Below are 22,113 nucleotides of genomic sequence, written 5' to 3' on the forward strand. Positions count from 1 at the left end.
TAGGACAAAAAAGTTTTAAAAGTATGACTCACATTTATACCTGATTTATGCTTACTACTACTCAGTCTCATAATTTAATGAAAATCTGAGTGAATTATTTCCCAAAAGAATACTAAAAAACTTATGAAAAGTACAACTTCACTATCTTCCACATCTTCAAAAATAATTCTTATCAAAACTCACAGTATCCACACCTTGAGAACACACATTGTTTCATGTATCATCTAATTATGTATCTCACTGATGATAATATCACTATATTTCAGAACTAAAACCTGACAAAATGTAATCAATATCAATAAATACTTTTCATTTCACCACTAATTGATACCAATGGAATTTTACTTCATAATATAAACACACTCCAGTGTTTTGTTTTTTTTAAATCTGTAAAAATCCAATTTGGATCCAAAAGACATTCTGTATAAAAGTCAAAGTTGGGCCAGTCTGTATGCTAAAACCAGTTACCCAATCAAGTGTTCCTTTTACTCCTCTTAGTAAACATGTTACAAATAAATGCAGTCATAAACTGTACATCAGCAAGAGGATCACTATCCACACATGCTTAATTACCTGAGTTAGGTAGACAATTAACTTCTCAAAGGAGATTTAATTATACACTATATATCTGAGTATAATAAACAGAATTATCTGTAATATGATTACACAGCTATATACCAGAAACCAGAACTTTCTCTACATGTTTTATATTCCAATCCATGATACATAAATACTCTAAAAGAAAGTTAGCTTAATTTTAAAAGAAAAAAATCAGTAGATTGTTAAGCCAATGGCTCCATAAACCGACATTTTAAATTTATAATGGTTATACTGTCTTCATACTTTGAAACATGTTCTAAAATACCTCAAATTACCAATTAGATTCCCTTTGTTTCCATGAGGACCTCATATCACCTGTGCTGAGAAATACATTCCAAAACTCAGTGTTACCCAGAAACTTTAAAAAAAATCTGAAAATAACACTAGTAGAAAAAACATTTCAAGGCACAATTTTGGACAAAATCTTAGTTAATAAAGCAATGTTAGGAAGGCTAGAAAACATGCTCTAGAGAAACACAGAAAGCCTGAATTTTAATTTATGTGATATACTATACAATGGCATTAGTAAAACACTGAACAAGAGTGTTAGAAACAGTAAGTTAATTAATTTGATGGTGTATATTATGTTAAACCCACGTATGCTGAGAATTAGAAGGCTGAAGCATTAGAAAGGTTTTTATTAAGCAAGATGAGCATCCAATCCAATTGATCAAATTTGCTTAACAAAAAAGGTAAATCTTGAATGGATATGTAAGTCTCTAAATTTTAATTTAGTTCTGAATTTAAAACAAATTTATTCTATGTAAAGCTCAGACAAAGAATAAAAGATGAAACCAAATGTATACTATATGCTGTATTACACCTTTTTTAAGTAAACTACCTATATGACTCCTACATCTTTCTCCAAAATCATTTAGATTATATAAACAAAGATAGTACTCAGCCTGATAAGGATAAGTCATACTGATAACTGCAAATGTAAAATGGATACATATGATATTTTAGACAAATTCCACTTATGGGAAGAAAATCATCTTGACTACCAATTATAATTTTCTTTTTTTTATATTAAGGCAAGTTCATTGAAGCAGAGGGTATATTCATTTCATGTTTGTAAAATGAGGCCTTTCTCTACAAATATGGACTCACTGAGTTTTCCTTTATTTCAAAAGTAGTATGTTCTCAGTCTCAATAGTTCAATATTGATTTTCTCTAAGTTAAAGTGGTTTTACCATTAGGATTTTTATAATAAGCAGAAACATCTAAGTTCTGGTTGGGATGGTCTAGATAAAAATATAAGGAGTAAAAAATACAATTTAGCAACTTTTAGGTAAATTTAGAAAGTGATTCTTTCCCTCATATACTTCTAACAAGAAAAACTTTCACTTCTAGAAAGAAACAACTCACATTACCTACAAACAAGAAGCAAGAATGAAGAGAGTCAGCATTTCCTCAGGCCTTGAAATTAAGTTTCTTTTGCATTCATTTATAATTTAAAAAATAACAATAATAAATTAGACCAGGAATATCCAATGCAACAAATGCCCCCAAAATGCCTTTGGAATAAATCAAACCAAAGGAACACAGAGAATGTTTCAATGTAACTTAATTCCAGGGTTAATTGAAATGAAAGCTATTTTGTGCCAGAATTAGTAGAATGATTTTACAGTGAAGGTCAAATAGGCTGAAGTGAAGATGTTCTTAAACAAACAGCAAAAGATTTTTGTTTTGCTTTGAAAGAAACAGCTAATAAAAAGTTCTCCAAACTTACTGATTTTTTGTTTTCCTTTTTTTCTTTTACTGTAGCTTTATTCAGTAGGGAGTGGCAAGTTGCCTACAGAACAGAGATGAGCACAAACAAGTCACAGCACCAACTACATACAGCAACAAAAACAATGTTGGCTTGTACATAAAATTACACGATCAAATGTAACACAAATGGAATCAACAAAAAATTAGAAATCAACTGGATTTTGAGGGATGAATTTTATTTCCGGATTTTAATTTTTAATATATATATATTTTTAAGCCAAAACACTAAATATACAGCAAGAAATGTTGAGACAATCATATCTACTATTTCTGGCTATAAATTACAGAAAAGCTCTCCCCAAGTGGATTTGAGGATATTTAATATTTACATTTCGGTTAATTCCTACCTTTTGATAAATTTTATATAAGATCTTGATTATAAGCAGATCACACTATGAAAATACTTCTATGTGTCTACATGAATTTTTTCTTGATATATAAATACTTCTCTGTGTGTCCTTCAATTGACTTAGTTTTTTTTAATAGCTGGCATTGAAAATTAGATTCTACTGATTTAAAAATAAATTTAGATTCTACTGATTTAAAAATAAACATTAAATAATTAAACATAATAGAAAAATTCACTTTAGAGAGTCAGAATTAAAAATCTCTAAGAACGATTACTCTTAAATGTTCACATATTTTTCTGTTTGCAGGCTACTTCCTGAAAAAGTTTTAATCAGAAGAGGTTAAAAGCTCTGCAACATTTGGGAGAAGAATGTTGTTATCAGCTCAACTAGAAGTAAGCATTAATCAATATTAAGGTGAAGAAACTGCAGAGAAAATTATAGAATAAAATTATAAGACTGCTTAAATTTTTTTCACATATTTGACAATTTATAACAGAATGTCTCTAAAAATAATAAAATCTGGGAAAAAAAAAAAAAACAACACCAAAAAAACCCATGGAGACATATTGGTTTCATCTACAGAGCTCCTTCTAGCCCAAAGAGTCCTTTTAACATTAAGACTCCTGATTGAAATAGACTAGGAATGACATTTTAAAAATATTTTAAAAACCAAATTAGAATTCTTTAATCCACTATACATGACATCTTATTCTAGGAATTCTGTGCATCCAACACCATAACCCATAACAACTTAGGCTTAAAGTTAGTTTGACCTTTGTTCATCTATCCGTCCATCCATCCATCCATCCAAGTAGTTACTGTGCACCTACATGCTAGATATCATTCTAGGCATTGGGAGAAGGCGGTAAAATATGAAGACACAGTTCTTTTCTCATGGAGCTTTGGTTCACACTTTATATACAAAAGCACTAATGACCAGATATATCATAAAAATGCAATTTTATATATTTTTTTCAATTATAGTCTATAACTATCATAGTCTTAAAAATCTGTGTAAACTACTTCTGTTTAAAGAAGTGGATTTACTGGAAAAAATGATATTTATTTAGAATCATAATATTTAGCTCTTTCTCAGAATTCTCTTACCGTAACTTAGAATATCCTTTCTGGGAATTATTTTCTCATTATTCTAAAACTATCAGGAGGAAAGGCAGAAATAAATACACAAGAAAATGTCTTAATTATAAATCTACACTGTCCACAGTTGGCTGGCTCTCCTTGTATAACCTTCACCCAGTCCACTAAGGAAGGAGGCATATAAATTAAGAGATGTGGTTAAGCATGATTTGGAAAAGACTTAATGGTCAAAAACATGAACTCAAGGAAAAAGAGCTAAAGCTCAGAGAAGTTTATTAGCTAGCAATATTTTCACTTAACTTTCAAAATTTCCCCAGTAGGTCCCAAGCAAGAGCCATGTTTACTAGAGGGGGCGGGGCGAAGAGAAGCCAACAACAGAACAATGGACTACTATTCCTCCCAGCAGAATATAAAAGTACAAAGGTAGCATTATGTTACTGCCAAAGTCAAAGGGCAAGAAAAAGCCAGAAGAGGAAAGATGAATAAAAATAAAAGAGCAGACTAAGGGTAAAACTACATTGAAAGGAGATGCAATTAAAGAATATCTTGAGATCAGAGCTTTTTTCCCTATCTTTATTTTTTAACTAGTAAATGTAAAATTTATGTCACATTAAAAAAAATAAAATCTTATTTATTAATAACATAATATACCTTTGCTCCATAATATTCTACATTCCAACAATAAATTTACTGAATAATTCACAATAATGCACCAACACAATATTTAAATAATGTTCTTGAGAATAATTTTATGTGAAATTTTAATATGATTATTCAAGTCTGTTATAGTACAGGATATTTTATTATGGAGTGCTTTAAAAAGTACAATACGTAGCGTTGAATACAATACCAATTATAACCTGACTCTATTTTCTGAATTATTTTTACCATTTCCTTCCCTTCCTATGAAAGCTGGCAAGAATCTTGTTTACTTGGGTGGATGGAATGGGGGAATTTATTCCTTCATTAAATATTTCCTAAGTACTTACTAAGTGTCAAGCCCTGTTCCTTTCACCTTATCAGAATCATGGTCTCAAGTTGGACTCCAAGTTTTGTCACCCAAAAAAAAAAACAAACATTTTTTTTCTTTTAGGGTGACAATTATATGAAGAATTTCTACTAGAACATGTAATCAGGGAGTCAGTACTCATTCATTTTTTTCCCCCCTTTTTCTAAATTAAATTTCTTGGAGTGACACTGGTTAATATAATTACACAGGTTTCAAGTATACAATTCAATAATACGTTACATGTATACTACATTGTGTGTTCACCATCCAAAGTTAAATTTCCTTCCAAATGTGCACAATCTCGTCTGATCTTGGAAGTTAAGCAGGGTCGGGTTTGGTTAGTACTTGGCTGGGAATACTCATTCACTTTTAACCAGCGAAAGTCAAAGCCACTGCCACTTTTGAAACCCATTTACTCTCTGGAAAAGAGTTACTACTAGGCCTACCAAGAAGTTGACCTAGACTATTTTTATTATGTGCTCATCATTTCTTGTTTGTTTTTTAAACAGAATTACTGAATTAGATTTAAAGATAAACCTGAATAATGCCCAAACTTAAGAGAAGACATTATTGACTCTAGTAAGTTTCATGTTATAATTAAACCACCCTCTAGTCTCAGATTTAACTAGCTGAAAAAATTATGTGGGGTTCTTCTATGCTGCCTTGAGCTATTTTGAAAAGAAAAAGGCATGATAAATTGAGAGTTTCAATGCTAAGTATGCTTTATCATCTATATATACGGTGAAAAGGTCTTCTTTTTTTTTTTTTTTTACAGATACCACAGATACATTTTTATAAATAGGAATGAGGGAAAAATTCACACACAGCAGCCTGAAATAGCTTTTTAAAATGGAAATTTCACTGATCTTGCTAATGTCTCTAAGCAACTGAATCCCTGTGCTAAAAAAAAAAAATGGCTGGGGATGGCTCTGCAGAGATACAAAGGCATGGGTTTTAGTAACTACATAAATTCTTTCCCCTATACCCACCTCTGTCCCAAACTCCAGATCCACTAATGTTTCTTCCAGAATCACAGTTTAAACAAGCTAAATTAATTTGCATTAATCTCCCTTGGAATTAATAAATCATTCCTGAAACTCCATATGCAATTCAAAAACACAGTGGAAGCCATAAATGAACACAGACCTAATTTCCTCAACAAATAGGGACGATTGCAGATATCTGAAATGAGAAGCATTACTTGCAGTACTAGTGTGAGAAAGTCTAATAATTTGATCTGAATGGTGATGCAATATATTTTATAAATAGCATTCTACATAAAATAAACAGATCACTCTGTTCTGGGAAAACCTGCCACAAACACATTATATCTCTGCACCTCCAACCCCAGTATTACTGAGAAATAACTGACAAACATCACTGTATAAGTTTAAGGCATACAGCATGATGGTTTGATTTAGGTTCAGGTAACATCCATCTTCTCATATAAGTATTATGAAAAAAGAGAAAAAAGAAAAAAATTTTCTCCTTGTGATGAGAACACTAGAATTTACTCTCTTAATAACTCTCCTACACATCACACAGCAGCATTAGCTACAGACATCATGTTGTACATTATACTCCTATTACTTATTTATTTTAAACCTGAAGTTTGTTCCTTTTAACCACATTCCTCCAATTCCCCTTCCTGTCCACCTCTGGTAACCAAAAGTCTGATCTCTTTATCAGTTTGTTTCCACATGTAAGTGAGATCACATAGTATTTGTCTTTCTCTGACTTACTTCACTTAGCATAATGCCTTTAAGGTCCATCCATGTTGTCACAGTGGTAGGTAGGATTTCTGAATACTCTACTGCATATAGATATATACACATATACATATATATCACAACTTATTTATCCATTCATCTACTAATGGACATTGAGGTTGTTTCCATGTCTTGGCTACTGCAAATAATACTGCTATGAATATGGGAGTGCACATACTTTTTTGATTTAGTGTTTTCATTTCCTTTGGACATATTCCCATAAGTAGAATTGCTGGATCACATGGTAGTTATATTGGTAATTTTTGAGCATCCTCCATATTGTTTTCCGTAATGGCTGCACCAATTTATCATCTCAACGACAGGGCAAAAGGGTTTCCCTTTCTCTACATCCACACCAGCATTTGTTATCTCTTGTCTTTTTGATGATGGCCATTCTAATGGGATTGAGGTAATATCTTACTGTGGTTTTAATTTGTATTTCCCTAAAGACTAGAGATGTTGAGCATCTTTCATGTACCTGTTGGCATTTCATTTATCTTCCTGGAGAAATGCCTATTCAGGTCCTTGGCCCATTTTTTAATTGGGTTATTCTTTTGTTATTGAGTTGTATGAGATTTTTATATATTTTTAGATATTAACCTTTTATCGGATATATAGTTTGCAAATATTTTTTCCCATTCTATGGGTCATCTTCTCACTCTGTTGATGGTTTCTTTTGCCGTGCGGAAACTTTTTAGTTTGATGCAATCACACTTATTTTTTATGTTGTTGCTTGTGCTTTAGGTTCATATCCAATCATTACCAAGACCCATGTTAAGAAGCCTTATTCCTATGTTTTCTTCTAGAATTTCAGTTTCAGGTCATACATTTAAGTCTTTAATCCATTTTGAGTTAATTTTTGTGAGTGGTATAAGCTATGTATGGGTCCAGTTTAGTTTCATTCTTTTACATATGAATAGCCAATTATCTCAGTACCATTTATTGAAAACTGTCTTTTCTCCACTGCTTATTCTTGGCTCTCTTGTCAAATATTAGTTGACTATATATGACTATATACATGAGTTTACTTTGTGGCTCTTGATTCTGTTTCATTGGTCTATTCGTCTGTTTTTATGCCAATAACATATTGTTTTGATGACCACAACTTTTTTGTATAGCTTGAAATCTGGAAGTGTAATGCTCCCTGCTTTGTCCTTCTTTCTTGAGATTTCTTTAGCTATTCGGGGTCTTCCGTGGTTCCATATAAATCATAGGAGTATTTTTTATATTTCTGTAAAAAAAATACCCTTGAAATCTTGATATAAATTACACTGAATATGTAGATGGCTTTTGGTAGTATTTTTAAAAAATATTTATTATTATCATTTATGCCTACAGCAGCTGGTCTTCCTAGGTGGTCTCTCATCCAAGTACTAACCAGGCCCAACCCTGCCTAGTTTCCGAGATCAGATACTGGGCTTGTTCAATGTGGCATGGCTGTAGACCATGGACAGTGGCTCCACTGGGGTGTGAACCCAGGACCTTCTACGTGTAAAGCAGACGTGCTAACCACTACACTATGGAACCATGTCCTTTTGGTCGTATTGATTTTTTTAACAATATTAATTTTTCCAAACCAGGAAAGTGTTTGGAAAAATTATTTGTGTTTTCTTTGAATTCATTCATCAATGTCTTATAGTTTTCAGAGTGAAGATCTTTTACCTCCTTTGTTAAATTTATTTCTATTTTATTTTTTTTATGCTATCGTAAATGAGATATATTTCTTTCTTTTTCAGAAAATTCACTACGGCCATGCCACCCTGAATATGCCTGATCTCATCTGATCTCGGAAACTAAGCAGGGTCAGGCCTGGTTAGTACTTAGGTGGGAGACCACCTAGGAAGACCAGGTGCTGTAGGCGCTAAAAAAAAAAAAAAAAGAAAGAAAGAAAGAAAAAGAAAATTCATTATTAGCATATAGAAATACTACAAATTTTTGTATATTAATTTTGTATCCTTCAACTTTACTGAATTCATTGATTAGGTCTGACTTTTGTTGTCTTCAGGATTTTCTATATATAAAACCATGACATCTGCAAACAGAGATGATTTTACTCCTTCTCTTTCAATTCTGATACCTTTCATTTTTTTTCTTGCCTGATTGCTCCAGCTAGAACTTCTAGTAATATTCTGAATAGGAGTGATGAGGGTGGGCATTCTGTCTTGTTTCTGATCTTTGAAGGAAAGCTTTCAACCTTTCACCATTGAGTATGATGTTAGCTATGGGCTTGTCCTTATGACCTTAATTATGTTGAGATATGTTCCTTCTATGCCAAATTTGTTAAGAGTTTTTATCATAAATGAATGTTGAATTTTGTCTAATGCTTTTTCTGCAGCTATTGAGATGATCATACGATTCTTTTCTTTCATTCTATTAATGTGATGTATCACACTGATCTGTGTATGTCTAACCATCTTTGCATCCCAGGAATACATCCCACTTGATCATAGTGAGTGGTCCTTTTAATGTGCTGCTGAATTTGCTAGAATTTTATTGAGAATGTGTATATTCATCAGGGATACTGGCCTGTCGTTTTCTATTAGTGTCCTTTCTGGTTTTGGTGCATCGGGATAATGCTGTCTTCATAAAATGAATTTGAGAGTATTCCCTTCTCTTCAATTTTTTTGGACAGGTTTGAGAAGGATTGGTTTTAATTCTTCTTTATATATTTGATAAAATCACCAGTGAAGCTATCTTGTCCTGGGAATTTCTTCACTGGGAAACTTTAGATTACTAATTCAATATCCTCACTAGTAATTGGTCTATTCGGATTTTCTGTTTCTTCCTGGTTTAGTCTTAGTAGATAGTATATCTCTAAGAATTTTTCCATTTCCTTTAGTCTGTCCAGTTTGCTGGCATACAGTTGTTCATGGTAGCTTCTTTTGGTCTTTTGAATTTCTGTATCATCAGTTATAATGCCTCCTTTTTCATTTATAATTTCGTTGATTTGGGTCCTTTTTTTTCTTGGTTAATCTAGCTAAGGGTATATCAATTTTATTTATCATTAACAAAGAACCAACTCTTAGTTTGGTTAATCTTTTCTATTTTTGTTCTCGATTTCATTTATTTCTGCTCTAATCTTTATTATTTCCTTTCTTCTGCTAATTTTGGACTCAGTTCTTTTTCTAGTTCCTTAAGGTATAGATTTAGGTTGTTTATTTGGGATCCTTCTTTATTGTTAGTGTTTATTGCTATACATTTCCCTCTTAGAACTACTTTTGCTGCATCCGACAGGTTCTGGTATATTGTGTTTTCATTTTTGTTTATCTCAAGAAACTTCAATTTCTTCTTTGATCCACTAGTTATTCAATTCAGATGTTGTTTAATTTCCACGTGTTCGTAAATTTTCCAGTTTTCCTCTAATTATCGATTTCTAGTTTCATGTCATTGTGGTCAGAGGAGATACTTGGTATTATTTCAATCTTTCTGAATTTACTAAGATTTGTTTAGTGGCTTAATATATGGTCTATCCTAGAAAATATTGTGTGTGTTTGAGAAGTACTGTGCTGTTGTTAAACAGAATGTTCTGTATATGTCTGTTAGGTGTATATATGGTATTATTCAAATCTGTTTCCTCATTGATTCTCTTGATGATTTATCTATTGTTAAGAGGTGGGTATTAAAGTACCCAACTATTACTGTATTACTGTTATTTCTCATTTTAGCTCTGCTAGTTTTTACTTTATATATTTAGGTGCTCCAATGTTGGGCACATAAATACTTACAATTACTATGTCTTCTTGATGTATTGACCCCTTCATCATGATATAATGACTCTGTCTCTTTTCACTATATTTAGCTTAAACTTTGTTTTGTCTGATATAAATAAAGCCCGAAACAGCTTTTAAAAATGGTAATTTCACTGATCCTGCTAATGTCTCTAAGCAAATGAAGCCTTGTGCTAAAAAACAAATGACTGGGGATGACTCTGCAAAGAAAGAGACACAAAGGCACGGGTTTTGGTAAATGCATACATAAATTCTTTTTCCTGGATTTTTAAACTCCAGATCCACTACTGTTTCTTCCAGAATCACAGTTTAAACAGATGAAGTAGATTTGCATTAATCTCCTTGAAATGAATAAGTCATTCCTGAAACTGCGTATGCAATTCAAAAACACAGTGGAAGCTGTAAGATATGAATTTCCTCAACAAGTAGGAGATAACTGTGGACATCTGAACTCAGAAGCATTGTTTGCATTGCTAGTGTTAGAAAGTCTAATAATTTGATCTGAATGATACAATATATTTTATAAGTAGCATTCCACATAGTTTGTCCTAGGAAAACCTGACATAAACACATGTATCATAAGAAAACAAAATTATAGATCAAGCACTTCATAATGCAAAATGCAAGGAGTAGACCTACCTCATATGTCAAAGGCCCTACGAGTAATTTAGGCAAAAGATAACCCCCCAAATTCCATAATATATCTTATTTCAACTACATTCATTATACCCAATAGATTTGGTGCATCATAAACATGCTCTCAATGTAAGAAAAATTTATTATTTTTAAAGCACCTCCTTAAAATACTTCAGACTGTTTCCTAAGCAATAGTTAAATTTTTTTCAAAGCCAATCCTAGCAACAATTCTTAATGTATTACTCATCCAAATTGACTCAGTATTATCAACTATCCACCAGCAACAGCTAAGTTCCTCTTTGGTAAAACATTATTTCAAGTTAGTTTTGGATTAACAATGGTGATCTCTAACCTTAAGCATACCTGGTATAAACAGTGGCACACACTTCGAAGCTGAGGGGGGAATTCTGAGGAGGAACTGATGATAGCGTGGAAGAACTTTTCAGTCATCTGAAGGAGGTTGCGCTGGTTTTCCTCAAGGCTCTCTGACTGTTCTAACCTAAAAAAACAAACAAACAAACGGTAAAATCAATTAAATACAAACAAAAACACTCCATACAAGAGATCCCTTAAGAGACATTCAGCCAAATACAGTGTTTGAACTTTACTGGCATCCTGATTTGAACAAACCAACTACAAAAAAGGCAATTTCGAAAACTATAAAAATTCTTATGCTCTTATATTCTCACAAATTTAGTAAATGATTTTTAATTTCTTTTTTTTTGTCTTGTCAATCCAGTAGTTAAAAAAGGGCATTTCATGTTTTTAACTTTTGGTTCCATGACTTCTGGTAAAGTCAGAAATGTTTTCATATATTTTGTGGCCATTCATGTTTCCCTTATTTTAAACTTTCACACCCAGTCTACTAGGTGTCCCTCCTATCAGTACCTAAAACTCAGTTTGCCCAAAATTAACTGATTTTTCCTCCTACTCTTCTACCTTATCCTGTGCTCCCCATGTTGTCAATAGCACCATCACTATCTCAATCACATCATTCTGGTGACCTCTGATGTCACTTATGCCTGCTGTCCTCCCCACATCCAATCAGGGTTGCTAATTCTTCAGTATGACCTCTAAAGTCTTGTTGTGACTAAAGGCAGAAATTTGGAGGGCAGACTTACTAGGTTTAAATATCAGCTCTATCGCTACTGATCATTTTGGCTTTGGTCAAGATAATGTCTCTGGGCCTCAAACTTTTTGCATCAAGAAGACAAGAATAATAATTCTGCCTACTTTATGGGATTTAAATTTCACCCAATGGCTCTCAAATCCACAGAGCTTTACTAGAGCTCACCTGGCATAATGTGAACTCTCAAAACGTTATCACCTAGGAAACTCATCACATAACTACTTGTTACGTGTCTTATCTCCTCCACTAAATTACGAAGTCCTTGAAGGAAGTAGTCATCTTTGTCCCCTTAAAAATTGGCACAGTACCTTAATAAGCAAGTATTGATTTCTACACTAATTTACTTATCACATAATAAATACATGGACATTTCAAGTCATCATTTCAGATTCCGTGCAGCTCACTGTGTGGTGCAGCATATGGATATAGTAAGAGTTCAGAAATTAATGTGGATACAAGGTAGGAAAGAATTCATGGGATAGGTGAGTTCTAAAAGAAGGACGGAATTTGCACAGGCAAAAAGAAGTAAGGGTAATTCAGAAAGAAGGAGTAGGCAGAGCAAGTACTCAATTCAATTCAATAAACATTTACACACATCTGCTATGTACCATCATAGTGCCAAGTGCAGAGGATTCAACAATACTTGGCCTTTGACCTCTTCAAAGAGGGGAAAGACATGCAGACACCAGGTAATGAGGACAATAATTCAAGGATAAAGGCAAAACAGCAAACCAGAAATAGACATAATTAATTTACAGGGCTAGTGGTTTCTAGGAAGCCAGAGGCAGAAAATGAACTTGAAATATATGGAGAACTGAAAAGAGAATGGTCTAACTATGGGGACTATATGAGGGAGATCAGTAAAGAAGCCACAATAGTAATTTGAATTAAGAGATATGGAGAGCATACCTCCAGTTTTGTGGTATGCAAGTTTAATAATTTATTTAACAACGCCAGAAGGAATTCCTAGAAACCTTGAGAGTTGTCTACTTTGTGGGAACTTTTTCTTAATAAGTCAACCTTGTAGCAGGTATGCTGCAGTTAGTTTCAGGTGTCCCTCTGAAACAATACTTTCTAACCACAGTGCTCTCTTGTCTCCCACATGCCAATAACAATTTTTTGGCTTTTCCATTAATTCTGATCTCTAAAGAAGTTCGGTATATAATTATCTAAGTGCTTGTATAAAACTTTTCCTTTTGTTAGAATTTCAAAGAAACAGCCTTTTTAAAAAAATTGTACTGTTGTCCTATTTTTAATTTTATTGATTTCCAATCTCATTTTTCTTTGCTTCTGCCTGCTTTAGGTTTATATTGCTCTTCTCTAATTTTTTAAGGTGAAAGTTTGTTGATTTCTAGATCCTTCTTTTCTCATGTATGCATTTCATGCTATAAATGTCCCTCCTAGCACTGCTTTCACCACCTCCCACAAACTTTGATAAGATGTACTTTCATTTACTTAGTTTTTCTTTTCTTCTTTGCATTACGGTCTGAGAAATTTCTATTGACATCTTCAAATTTACTGACTCTTTCCTTAGTTGTATCCAGTCTACTGATGAACCCATCAAAGGCATTCTTCCTTTCTGTTAGAATGTTTTTGATTTCTAACATTTCCTTTTGATTCTTTCTTAGTGTTTTCATCTCTCTGTTTATATTACCCACCTATTCTTGCAAATTGTCGACTTTTTTACACTAGAACTCTTAACATATTAATCCTAGTCTCTAATTCCAAAATCTCTGCCATATCTGAATCTGGTTCTGATGCTTGCTTTGTCTCTTCAGACTATGATTTTTTAATTTTTATTTTTACCTTTTAGCATTCTCTGTAATTTTTTGTTGCAAGCCAGATCCAAGATGTGTTGGGTAGCAGGAACTGAGATAAACAGGTCTTTAGTGTAAGGTTTAAGTTAATTTGGCTAGGACTTAGGTTATTTAATGTTTACTGTAGCTATAGATGTTAATTTCCTCCCGTGTCCTTGTTTTTGTCTTCATAGTTGTCCTTGGCTTTCACTAGAAACTTCTTGCAGCGTCTCTTGGTTTTGGCTCTCTCAGCTGTAATCCACTGTTAATTCAGTGGAGTCCTGCTGATGTGGTTGTGAGGTATTGTTTTACGGGGCCCTGGGCTGTGACCTTCAGCAGTTTCTTAGCCATTTTTTTCTCCCTTTCTGTGAGACAAGAAGGCTAGAGGGGGCTGAAGGTGGCTAATTGCCCATCCTCCAGGTCAGATAAGGCTCTGGTAAAGTAGTTTACCTTGTGGGCAGGCTTTTGTAAGGGAAAAAAGAATACTATGGGCATACTTCAAAATGGTTAATTTTCCTCTTCCCCTGTCCAGATTTTCCTCCGGATTTTCCTCCCCTCTTCACCATGAGAACCTGGTAGGACTTCTACAAGTAAAACTCAAGAAGTATGGAGATCCCCTTAAGATAGGGCTCCCAAAGGTTTTAACTCTCAAGCTAATATACACTCAACCTCCAGTAATTTGTCATTTATGTTGTAAGTGTCCTACCAGTTACTGGTTCCAGAAGCAGTCTTCTGGTTAATTTAGGGATTCTCTGTATTTGCTTGTCTCTCCCGCTTTTGAAGTGGTAACGGTTTGCCCTGTGACTTCAATTCTCTGATGGATCTAAGAGTTGCTGATATTGTTTTCAGCTTTTCCTTGTTGTGAACACAGGAGTGTCAACTTCCAAGCTCTTTACATGTCAGAGTGGACCTCAGTTTGATTCTACGTAACCTGAATATAATAGGTTTTTCATCTAGTTTTCTTACCTGTACCACAGTACTTGGTACAGTAGATTTCTTTTAGGCAGTAAGTCATTCTTTAACCTTTAGAAAGTAAAATTGCCTAATGGTAACAAAACACAAGATAGTGTTAAAAGAATGTTGCTTTTAAGTTTTTAAACTATAACTATTTAACTATTTTAATGATAACTGGCTAATTAGTGCCAGGGTTCTGATTAGATTTTACAGTTGATACTTCATTACAGGATGTGTAAAAAATATCGACTGATAAAAAGTTGCTAAATAAAAATTGTTTAGGAAAAGCAACCATCCAGAAACTCTGGACTTAAGATAAAAAATAAAATAATGTTAAGGTCCTAACTGAAAAACAGACAAGAGATGTACCTTAGAAAAAATAAGCATAAACATTTAAAAGTCACTCATTCAACAAATATTTATAAAATGTCCACTCTAAGCCAGATACCACATTACCATGTTTATATCCTTTAGAGGATATAACGATGTACAAAATGTAAAAGAGTCAACAGTATAGAGAGGAAATAAATTCAATGATGGTATAGAACAAAGAAAAAAATTATTTCTTTGTGCAAGTATAGTATGTGTACATGGACGGCACCTGGTGACGGGCAGAAAGCTTCACAGAGATGGTGGTTTTTAACCTGTATCTTGCAATACCCTTTGGTCTATTTCCTTTCTAAGTCACTCTTCATTATAGGAGGAGGGGTGAATCAGGAAAAAAAAAAAAAAGCCAAGCATGCTCAGCTCAGTGCCATCCCCTCCACTCTAGATATGTCTGCCAGCATAAAAGATGTACTCTGGACTGCTCTCCACTTGTGTGGTAAAAGCCTGCTAGCCCCTTTGAGGTAAGTTTGTAGCTATCCACTTGTGCAAGATGGGTAGATGAGTGTAATTCAAGGTGAAGTGTCAGCAAGCCTATCTGCCCACAGGATCTAAAACCACATTCTCTAATTATTTTCATCAGAAATAAAGGTGATAGCTGATTCCTGAATGCTTCTCCTTCCATCGCTCCTCCCTCTACCCGCTTGGTTTTGAACTTGGGCAGGGAAGAGGAAAATTATTAGGCATCTCTGACCTGAAAGAACCCCATGTGTCAAGCCTCTTAAAAATATGTAACATATGTATATTTCATTGGAGCTAACGTACAGAGAACACATGAAAGAATGACAAAAAGTGATAGTGGATTATAGTCAGACAGCTAGAGAGCTCTGTACTTTATCTTGCAGTCAGTGGGGAACAATTGATGGTTTCTAAGAAGTAAAGTGACAAAAAGATTTAGGTTTCAGAATAATTCCTACAGCAAATAACCTGAAAATGAAAAAACAAAAACAAAAACAAATGCTGGGACAACAATTAGGGAGTTACTGCAAATGTCAATGGGATCAATATGCTATTGGCTAAATAGTGATATAGCCAAACTATGAAATATTATGCATCAGTTAAAAAGAATGATACATACACATACATGCATGCACGCACGCACACATACACACACAGAAAAATCTAAGACATAATGTTAAGTCAAAAAGATTAAGTTGCAAAACCATGTAGGCAATATTATTACCATTTATATTAAGCACTCACATTAGTTTCTACACTACATATATATATGCAATGCATTGAAAAAGGGCAGAACAGACTAAACTAGTAAAATTACTCTATCTCTGGAGGTGGTAGTCAGACATCTTTAATATTTGCAATTTTTTAAGAAAATATATTTGTAACTTTCATAATTAAAAACTAAGTTTAAGAACCAAGAGGAGAAACTGTGAGGGCAAGGCTCAACTACTGTACAGTGCCTCTACCAAGACCCTACCATTGTAGTGGTAGTGACAAGATGGAGAGCAGTTGTAGATGAGAGGACAACAAACCTGGTAGGATCCACTTCAAAGCTAACATGCTGCCAATCAGAAGAAGTAATCACGATTCGTAACAAAGGATCTAGGAGTTTTTGTAGGTAGGTAGCACCATATACCTAAAGAAATACACGAGTAAGAATTTATTATGCCTGATCCAAATATCTTACATTAAAGACATTCTGCTCTGTACATGCTGTACATAAGTACTGCCTGACAGACCTCTGCACAAAAATAGATGAATGAATACAAACCTTGAAACAGAAGGTCATTATTTTACTAGCTAGGCTGTTGCCTCGGAAAAGAGTCTGCATGGAGTCTGCCAATTCTACTTCCTTAGAAAACATGTTCCAGAGCAGTTGGTAGAGTAAATGCCGAGAATCAAATAGAGTCACTAGAACTCGAGCTAATTCATCCTGAAAACAAAACAAATTGTGTTTGTATGAACGATCTCATTTTTTCTTAAGCAGGACTGAGGCAAATCCAAAACTGACAATCATGTATTGAAGCAAGGTAAATGGTGACTGATTAATTTTCCCCTGGGATTTATCTGTGTACATATGTCTATGATAGATGACTATTTCTATATACCTTACAATAGCTGTTAATTCTAAGGATTAACTGGTGAAAGATAAGAGAGGTCTAAGCTTTAACAGGAGACAGAAAAACAATCCAGATTTGGCTTAAACTGAATGACAAAATGAAAGAGAGCAGAAATAGAAGATGATGGCAGAGTCTACTTTGACATGCACAGATCTTTTTCTCAGAAAATTAGTGAGCAGGAATAAGGCGTTGGTGACCACAAGAGCTCTACTCTTTTCTTACATGGTCAGGGGAACTCAGTGAACACTGAACCTGTGCTGGGCAGAGAAACAACAAAAATGTAAAGACTACAGAACTTGCAGGAAGTGAGGAAAAAGACTGGGGCTGTGCATTCGGAACCAAGAGATTAGCAAGATTTATGTACAAAGCAGGGGTGGGAGGCTAATTTCCATCTAGTACCTAAATGATTGCCCTCATGATTTCTCATAGTACAATATTTTTTTGGTATACTCAAGAAAAATGATGTGATAGTAAATCACTGTTTAACCCCATATTCTGGGAAGAAATTTAAAGAGAACCAGGAGACAAGTTCTCTGCTCTCATGGAGCTCACATTCTGGTAGAATGAGAATAAATAATCAAATAAAGATGATAATTTCACATAGTGAATAAATGCTAAGAAAATATAACAAGATAATGTGACAGAATGAATGTGGGTGTGGTTTTGATTGCATAGCCAGAAAAGACCTCACTAAGAAAGTGACATCTGAACTGAAACCTGAACAAGAAGTTGGCCATGTGAGATCAGGGAAGAAGCGTTCCAGGTGGTAGAGGTGGCAGCAGTAAGGGCGCTCTAGGGTGGAAATAACCCTAACATGTCTGATGGCCAGTGTGGTTTAAATTTGGTGAACAAGAAGGAAAATGGCATAAGATGATGTCAGAAATGAGGCAGGGTCCAGATTGGGTAAAGCCCCATAGGCCAGAGTTAGAATTTTAATTTAAGTATGAGGAAAAAGATCCTACAGTGTTTAAGCATAAATAAATCTACAGGTAACAACACATTATCTTATTAGGTATAATTTACTAAAATAAAATCATTTTTTGGTATAATATAAACTGACTAGCTTTTTAACAGAGAAAGGGACAATCCTTACTAAATTTTTAGCATTTATTATTAAGAATGGCATAGTTTTAGGAAATTTTTTATTAAGAGCTAAAAAAAGAGCCATATTATGTCTTCAGTGTTTAAAACAAGAAACATCTTAATTTCAAACATAGAGTGCTTAAAATTTTAAAAAACTGTACAATGCATTATAGAAAAAAGTTATGAATTGAAGATCGTCAACAGGCACAAGCCTTGAATTCTAGTTCTATAGCATTACTAACAACTAAACATGAGATTTAACCCCAAGTATCTCATTTAGTATATGAGGGCACCAGACCAGATCAGTGGTTTTAATTTTCTTCTGATCAGTGTTTAAATGGAATTTTTCAGTGGGACAGGTAAGAAGTTTGAGTTTTATTTTAAGCATGAAGAATAAGATCCTCATACTTAAGGTAAGAATATTACTGAGGTCGAGAAGGTCCAACCACTTCCCCACAGCTGAAAATCACTCAAATAATATCTGAAGTTTCTTCCAGCTCTAAAGTTTTAGCAATTCATTCAATAAAACACTTATTGAACGAATAAAATTTGAACCATCTGCTATGCACCAGACACTCTTCTTTCCTACTTACTCAATGAACTTACCCACTGAGAACAAGGGACCACATTGGCCAGAGCCATAGCTATAGGAAGTTCTCCCTGATCACCCATCATCGTGACCAATTCCACCAGTCTCTCAAACCGATCTGCCAACACCGTTTCTGCAAGTGTGTCAAATTCTGTGCCTTGCTGGAGGATTTTTGTCAGAACTTCCATAAATGTGGCTCTTGTCTGGAGATCTTTGTGATAACCTAAACCTGACATGAACAGATAGATGTAAATTTACTAACAGGCCTTGCTGAAGTAATTTTACTGGTCACACATGCCAATCTCTAAGTTTTAAATTTCTATATGAAGCTCTCATTTTATCTCACCTATGGAGTGCATGAGGCCACTGTCCACGTTAGCATTGAGTAAGTTTGACATTGCAAGGACCGTACAGTGCCTCAATGATGCCAGCCTCCGAGACATGCCACGTTTCCTGCCACCTGTTTGTGCATTTTCATCTTCAACTTCACTACAGTCATTCAAAAGGTTCATAAACAATGTGAAATACCTGAGAAATAAAAAGACTGACCCTTACACAGTGAAGGGCACATCAACCAGAAAGCTAATCAGACATTCTGAAACCATCATATGCGCATCAAATGAGTGGCCATGTTTATCTGCTTCTCTCCAGTCTTAGGGTAATCGGCCAGCGTGGGTCATTACAAAGTATGCTGTGTTGAATATGATTTTATCCTGACAAAGCTCAGTACATATTTCATAACATAAACATCACATTGATGCAATGTTTCCTGATAAATGTATCACTTTTAATGTTCAGCATATAAAATTAGTGGTCCAAATAGGTGATCTGGGTTACGTTGCCTTAATGCAACCTGGCTTATATATCGTCAATAAAAATTCACTGATCAGATTACTTTCTTTAAAAACCAGTTGTTTTCCTGTCCCACTCCTATGATAAGGAATATTGCTTCACGCATATGTTATATTTTATGAGACAGCAGCCGATGGCCATTACACCAAAGCAGTGATGTCCATTTTCGAAATATAAGCATTTACAATTTTGATTATATTTTGTTTTGTTGTGTGTGGGACTCTGGTTTTTGCTTTCTGTTTTTGGTGACTGAAATTTACTTAAGAAATAACTGTGATTTGGCTTCCATTAATTCCACACCATCTCCTTCCTCAGGCTGCAGCGGGAGACCAGCCAGGAGTGAAACTACTGCTTCCATGCTTGCCTGGTCCAAATCTCTGAAGAAAAAATATTTAAAGACCATAAATATTTCAGGTTCTTCAACTCCACCTTCCCATCAAATAACCTTCTTCCTAAAAGACACAAACTTTAGGAACTACCTATTTCATTAAATAAATTATTAGGACAACCTAAATAATTTGAGTTAATATGCAGATCCCAAAATGCAAAAACATTTCAAGCTGAAGAGAGGATGATAATAACTTTCTTCAAAGTAATCTTGGCAAAATGACTACTTTAAATCAAAAACATGCACTACAAAAGTAAGCCTAGGTAAAGAAATATATGTGAATAGTTATTAAGTAGTTCATGGCATTTAATTATTTTCTAATATGTGGCAATAAATATTTATCATTAGAGCAAACTTAAGCAATTACTTTTTAGAATGACTCAAAATAATTAAGTTTTTTGAATAATACTTTTATCTATATAATCACAAAATACAATATAAGGTTTTATATAATTTTCCAATAACTGTATACAATAATTGTATACTTCCTAAATAGACATTAACTTTCTAAACTTAACACACTCTCACAAAAAAAGTAAAGATTAATATCTTTACCTAATTCAAATGCAAAAGCTCGATATCCAGAAAAACAATTTCAATATACATAAAATATATATGTAATAGTTATAATGCAGTAGTATTAACAGCCAAAGTAAATCTGCTAATACTTAAGGGTCATTCTCTTTTTTACCTCGTTAGACATTTTACATCATCATCCGCAGCTTGGTTTGATGTTCCCATAACCCAGTCTGTCAAGTATTCAACCATCTTATTCCTATAGAATAGCAGAGAAAAGGAAAATAGCATTTTTTTTTTAAAGTCACACATACACCTTTTTAAATAGTGCACACAATGTGCCAAGTCATCTAGGCAACACAACAATTTTATAAAAGAGATATTGCTATCACAAATCTAACAGAAGGAGATATACACAGGCAACTTGGATACTGATCTTCCACGTCAGTCCTTAGTTATGGTTATCAGTTTGGAAACCGAATCAAATTCTTAGTTCAAGTACATCATAATTTTAGAAAAAGGGAGTGCTATCACAGGCACAAAGCTTTGGGAAATTTGAAAAGACATGAAGAGAAAGCAAACAGGTAAAACGCTCCTTTCCCACCTCTCCTCCCACCACTTCCCATGATAACCAGGTATCTATTTTTCTGTACTTCATTAACATAATAAGATTTAGAAGACCATACTTTGTTCTTTTAAAAACTTACCTAAATTTCATTTCTTGACAAAATGAGAGGTCATCTCTCCTTGCCATCATTACCTCAACTAATTGACATAGTTTCGTTTTTATTTGAATTGCATGGACCATATTCCCAAGTACACGAACATATCTATTTAGACGCAGAAATATTCAAAAAATTATCAGATATAAACAAAAGAGAAGGTTTTATAAATGTTTTAATCTCTAAGTAAAATGATTAAATGTAACTATAAAAACTGCAAGTTTTTTATTTTATTAATATGAGAACAAACATAACTTCTGGTTACCTTACTGTCACACCCCAATTTGGGTGCAACAAAGGATAGCAAATAACTTCATTAATAATTACTAATACCAATGTGTTTCTGCTACACTTCAGTAGAATGCTTACCTGACCAAATTTAACATCATTGTTTCAATGCTAGCTTGCCCCAGATGTTCGGAGCTGCCTTCGGTATGATTATCTAGTAAATTCTTCATTATAGCTATGGTTTGCTCTACAAATTGAGTATTGGTGTCAGTCAATAAAACCTACACAAAGGACAAAATACAAATGAAATCAATGCACAGCCGACAGACCAGAGAGATGAAGTTGCCCTATCTGAATGTATATATATGCAGAAATGCACCTACAGACATATACTGAAATTGGCACATAGATACAAAGACACCCATACCAAA

The 22,113-nt window shown here is 33.9% G+C and overlaps 1 protein-coding gene and 1 pseudogene across 2 annotated transcripts in view; one reads left to right on the forward strand and one right to left on the reverse strand.

The window, feature by feature from the left end:
* The window catches only part of NF1 (neurofibromin 1), a 210,654-nt gene that overhangs the window by 97,688 nt on the left and 90,853 nt on the right, over positions 1-22,113 (reverse strand). Inside the window, exons 22-31 of one of the 2 annotated variants that reach the window (XM_006924984.3) lie at positions 21,824-21,963; positions 21,440-21,562; positions 20,908-20,991; positions 20,089-20,205; positions 19,323-19,504; positions 18,994-19,205; positions 16,956-17,117; positions 16,717-16,820; positions 11,327-11,462; positions 2,333-2,395 (exon numbers count right to left, since the gene is read on the reverse strand). In XM_006924984.3, the coding sequence (XP_006925046.1) occupies positions 2,333-2,395; positions 11,327-11,462; positions 16,717-16,820; positions 16,956-17,117; positions 18,994-19,205; positions 19,323-19,504; positions 20,089-20,205; positions 20,908-20,991; positions 21,440-21,562; positions 21,824-21,963 (1,323 nt within the window). The remainder of the gene's footprint in view (positions 1-2,332; positions 2,396-11,326; positions 11,463-16,716; positions 16,821-16,955; positions 17,118-18,993; positions 19,206-19,322; positions 19,505-20,088; positions 20,206-20,907; positions 20,992-21,439; positions 21,563-21,823; positions 21,964-22,113) is intronic. The other variant, XM_015599200.2, reaches the window with a different exon arrangement.
* LOC112473449 lies at positions 8,342-8,460 on the forward strand (annotated as a pseudogene).

This window comes from Pteropus alecto, unplaced genomic scaffold (genome assembly GCF_000325575.1).
Source record: "Pteropus alecto unplaced genomic scaffold, ASM32557v1 scaffold98, whole genome shotgun sequence".
Taxonomy (NCBI): domain Eukaryota; kingdom Metazoa; phylum Chordata; class Mammalia; order Chiroptera; family Pteropodidae; genus Pteropus; species Pteropus alecto.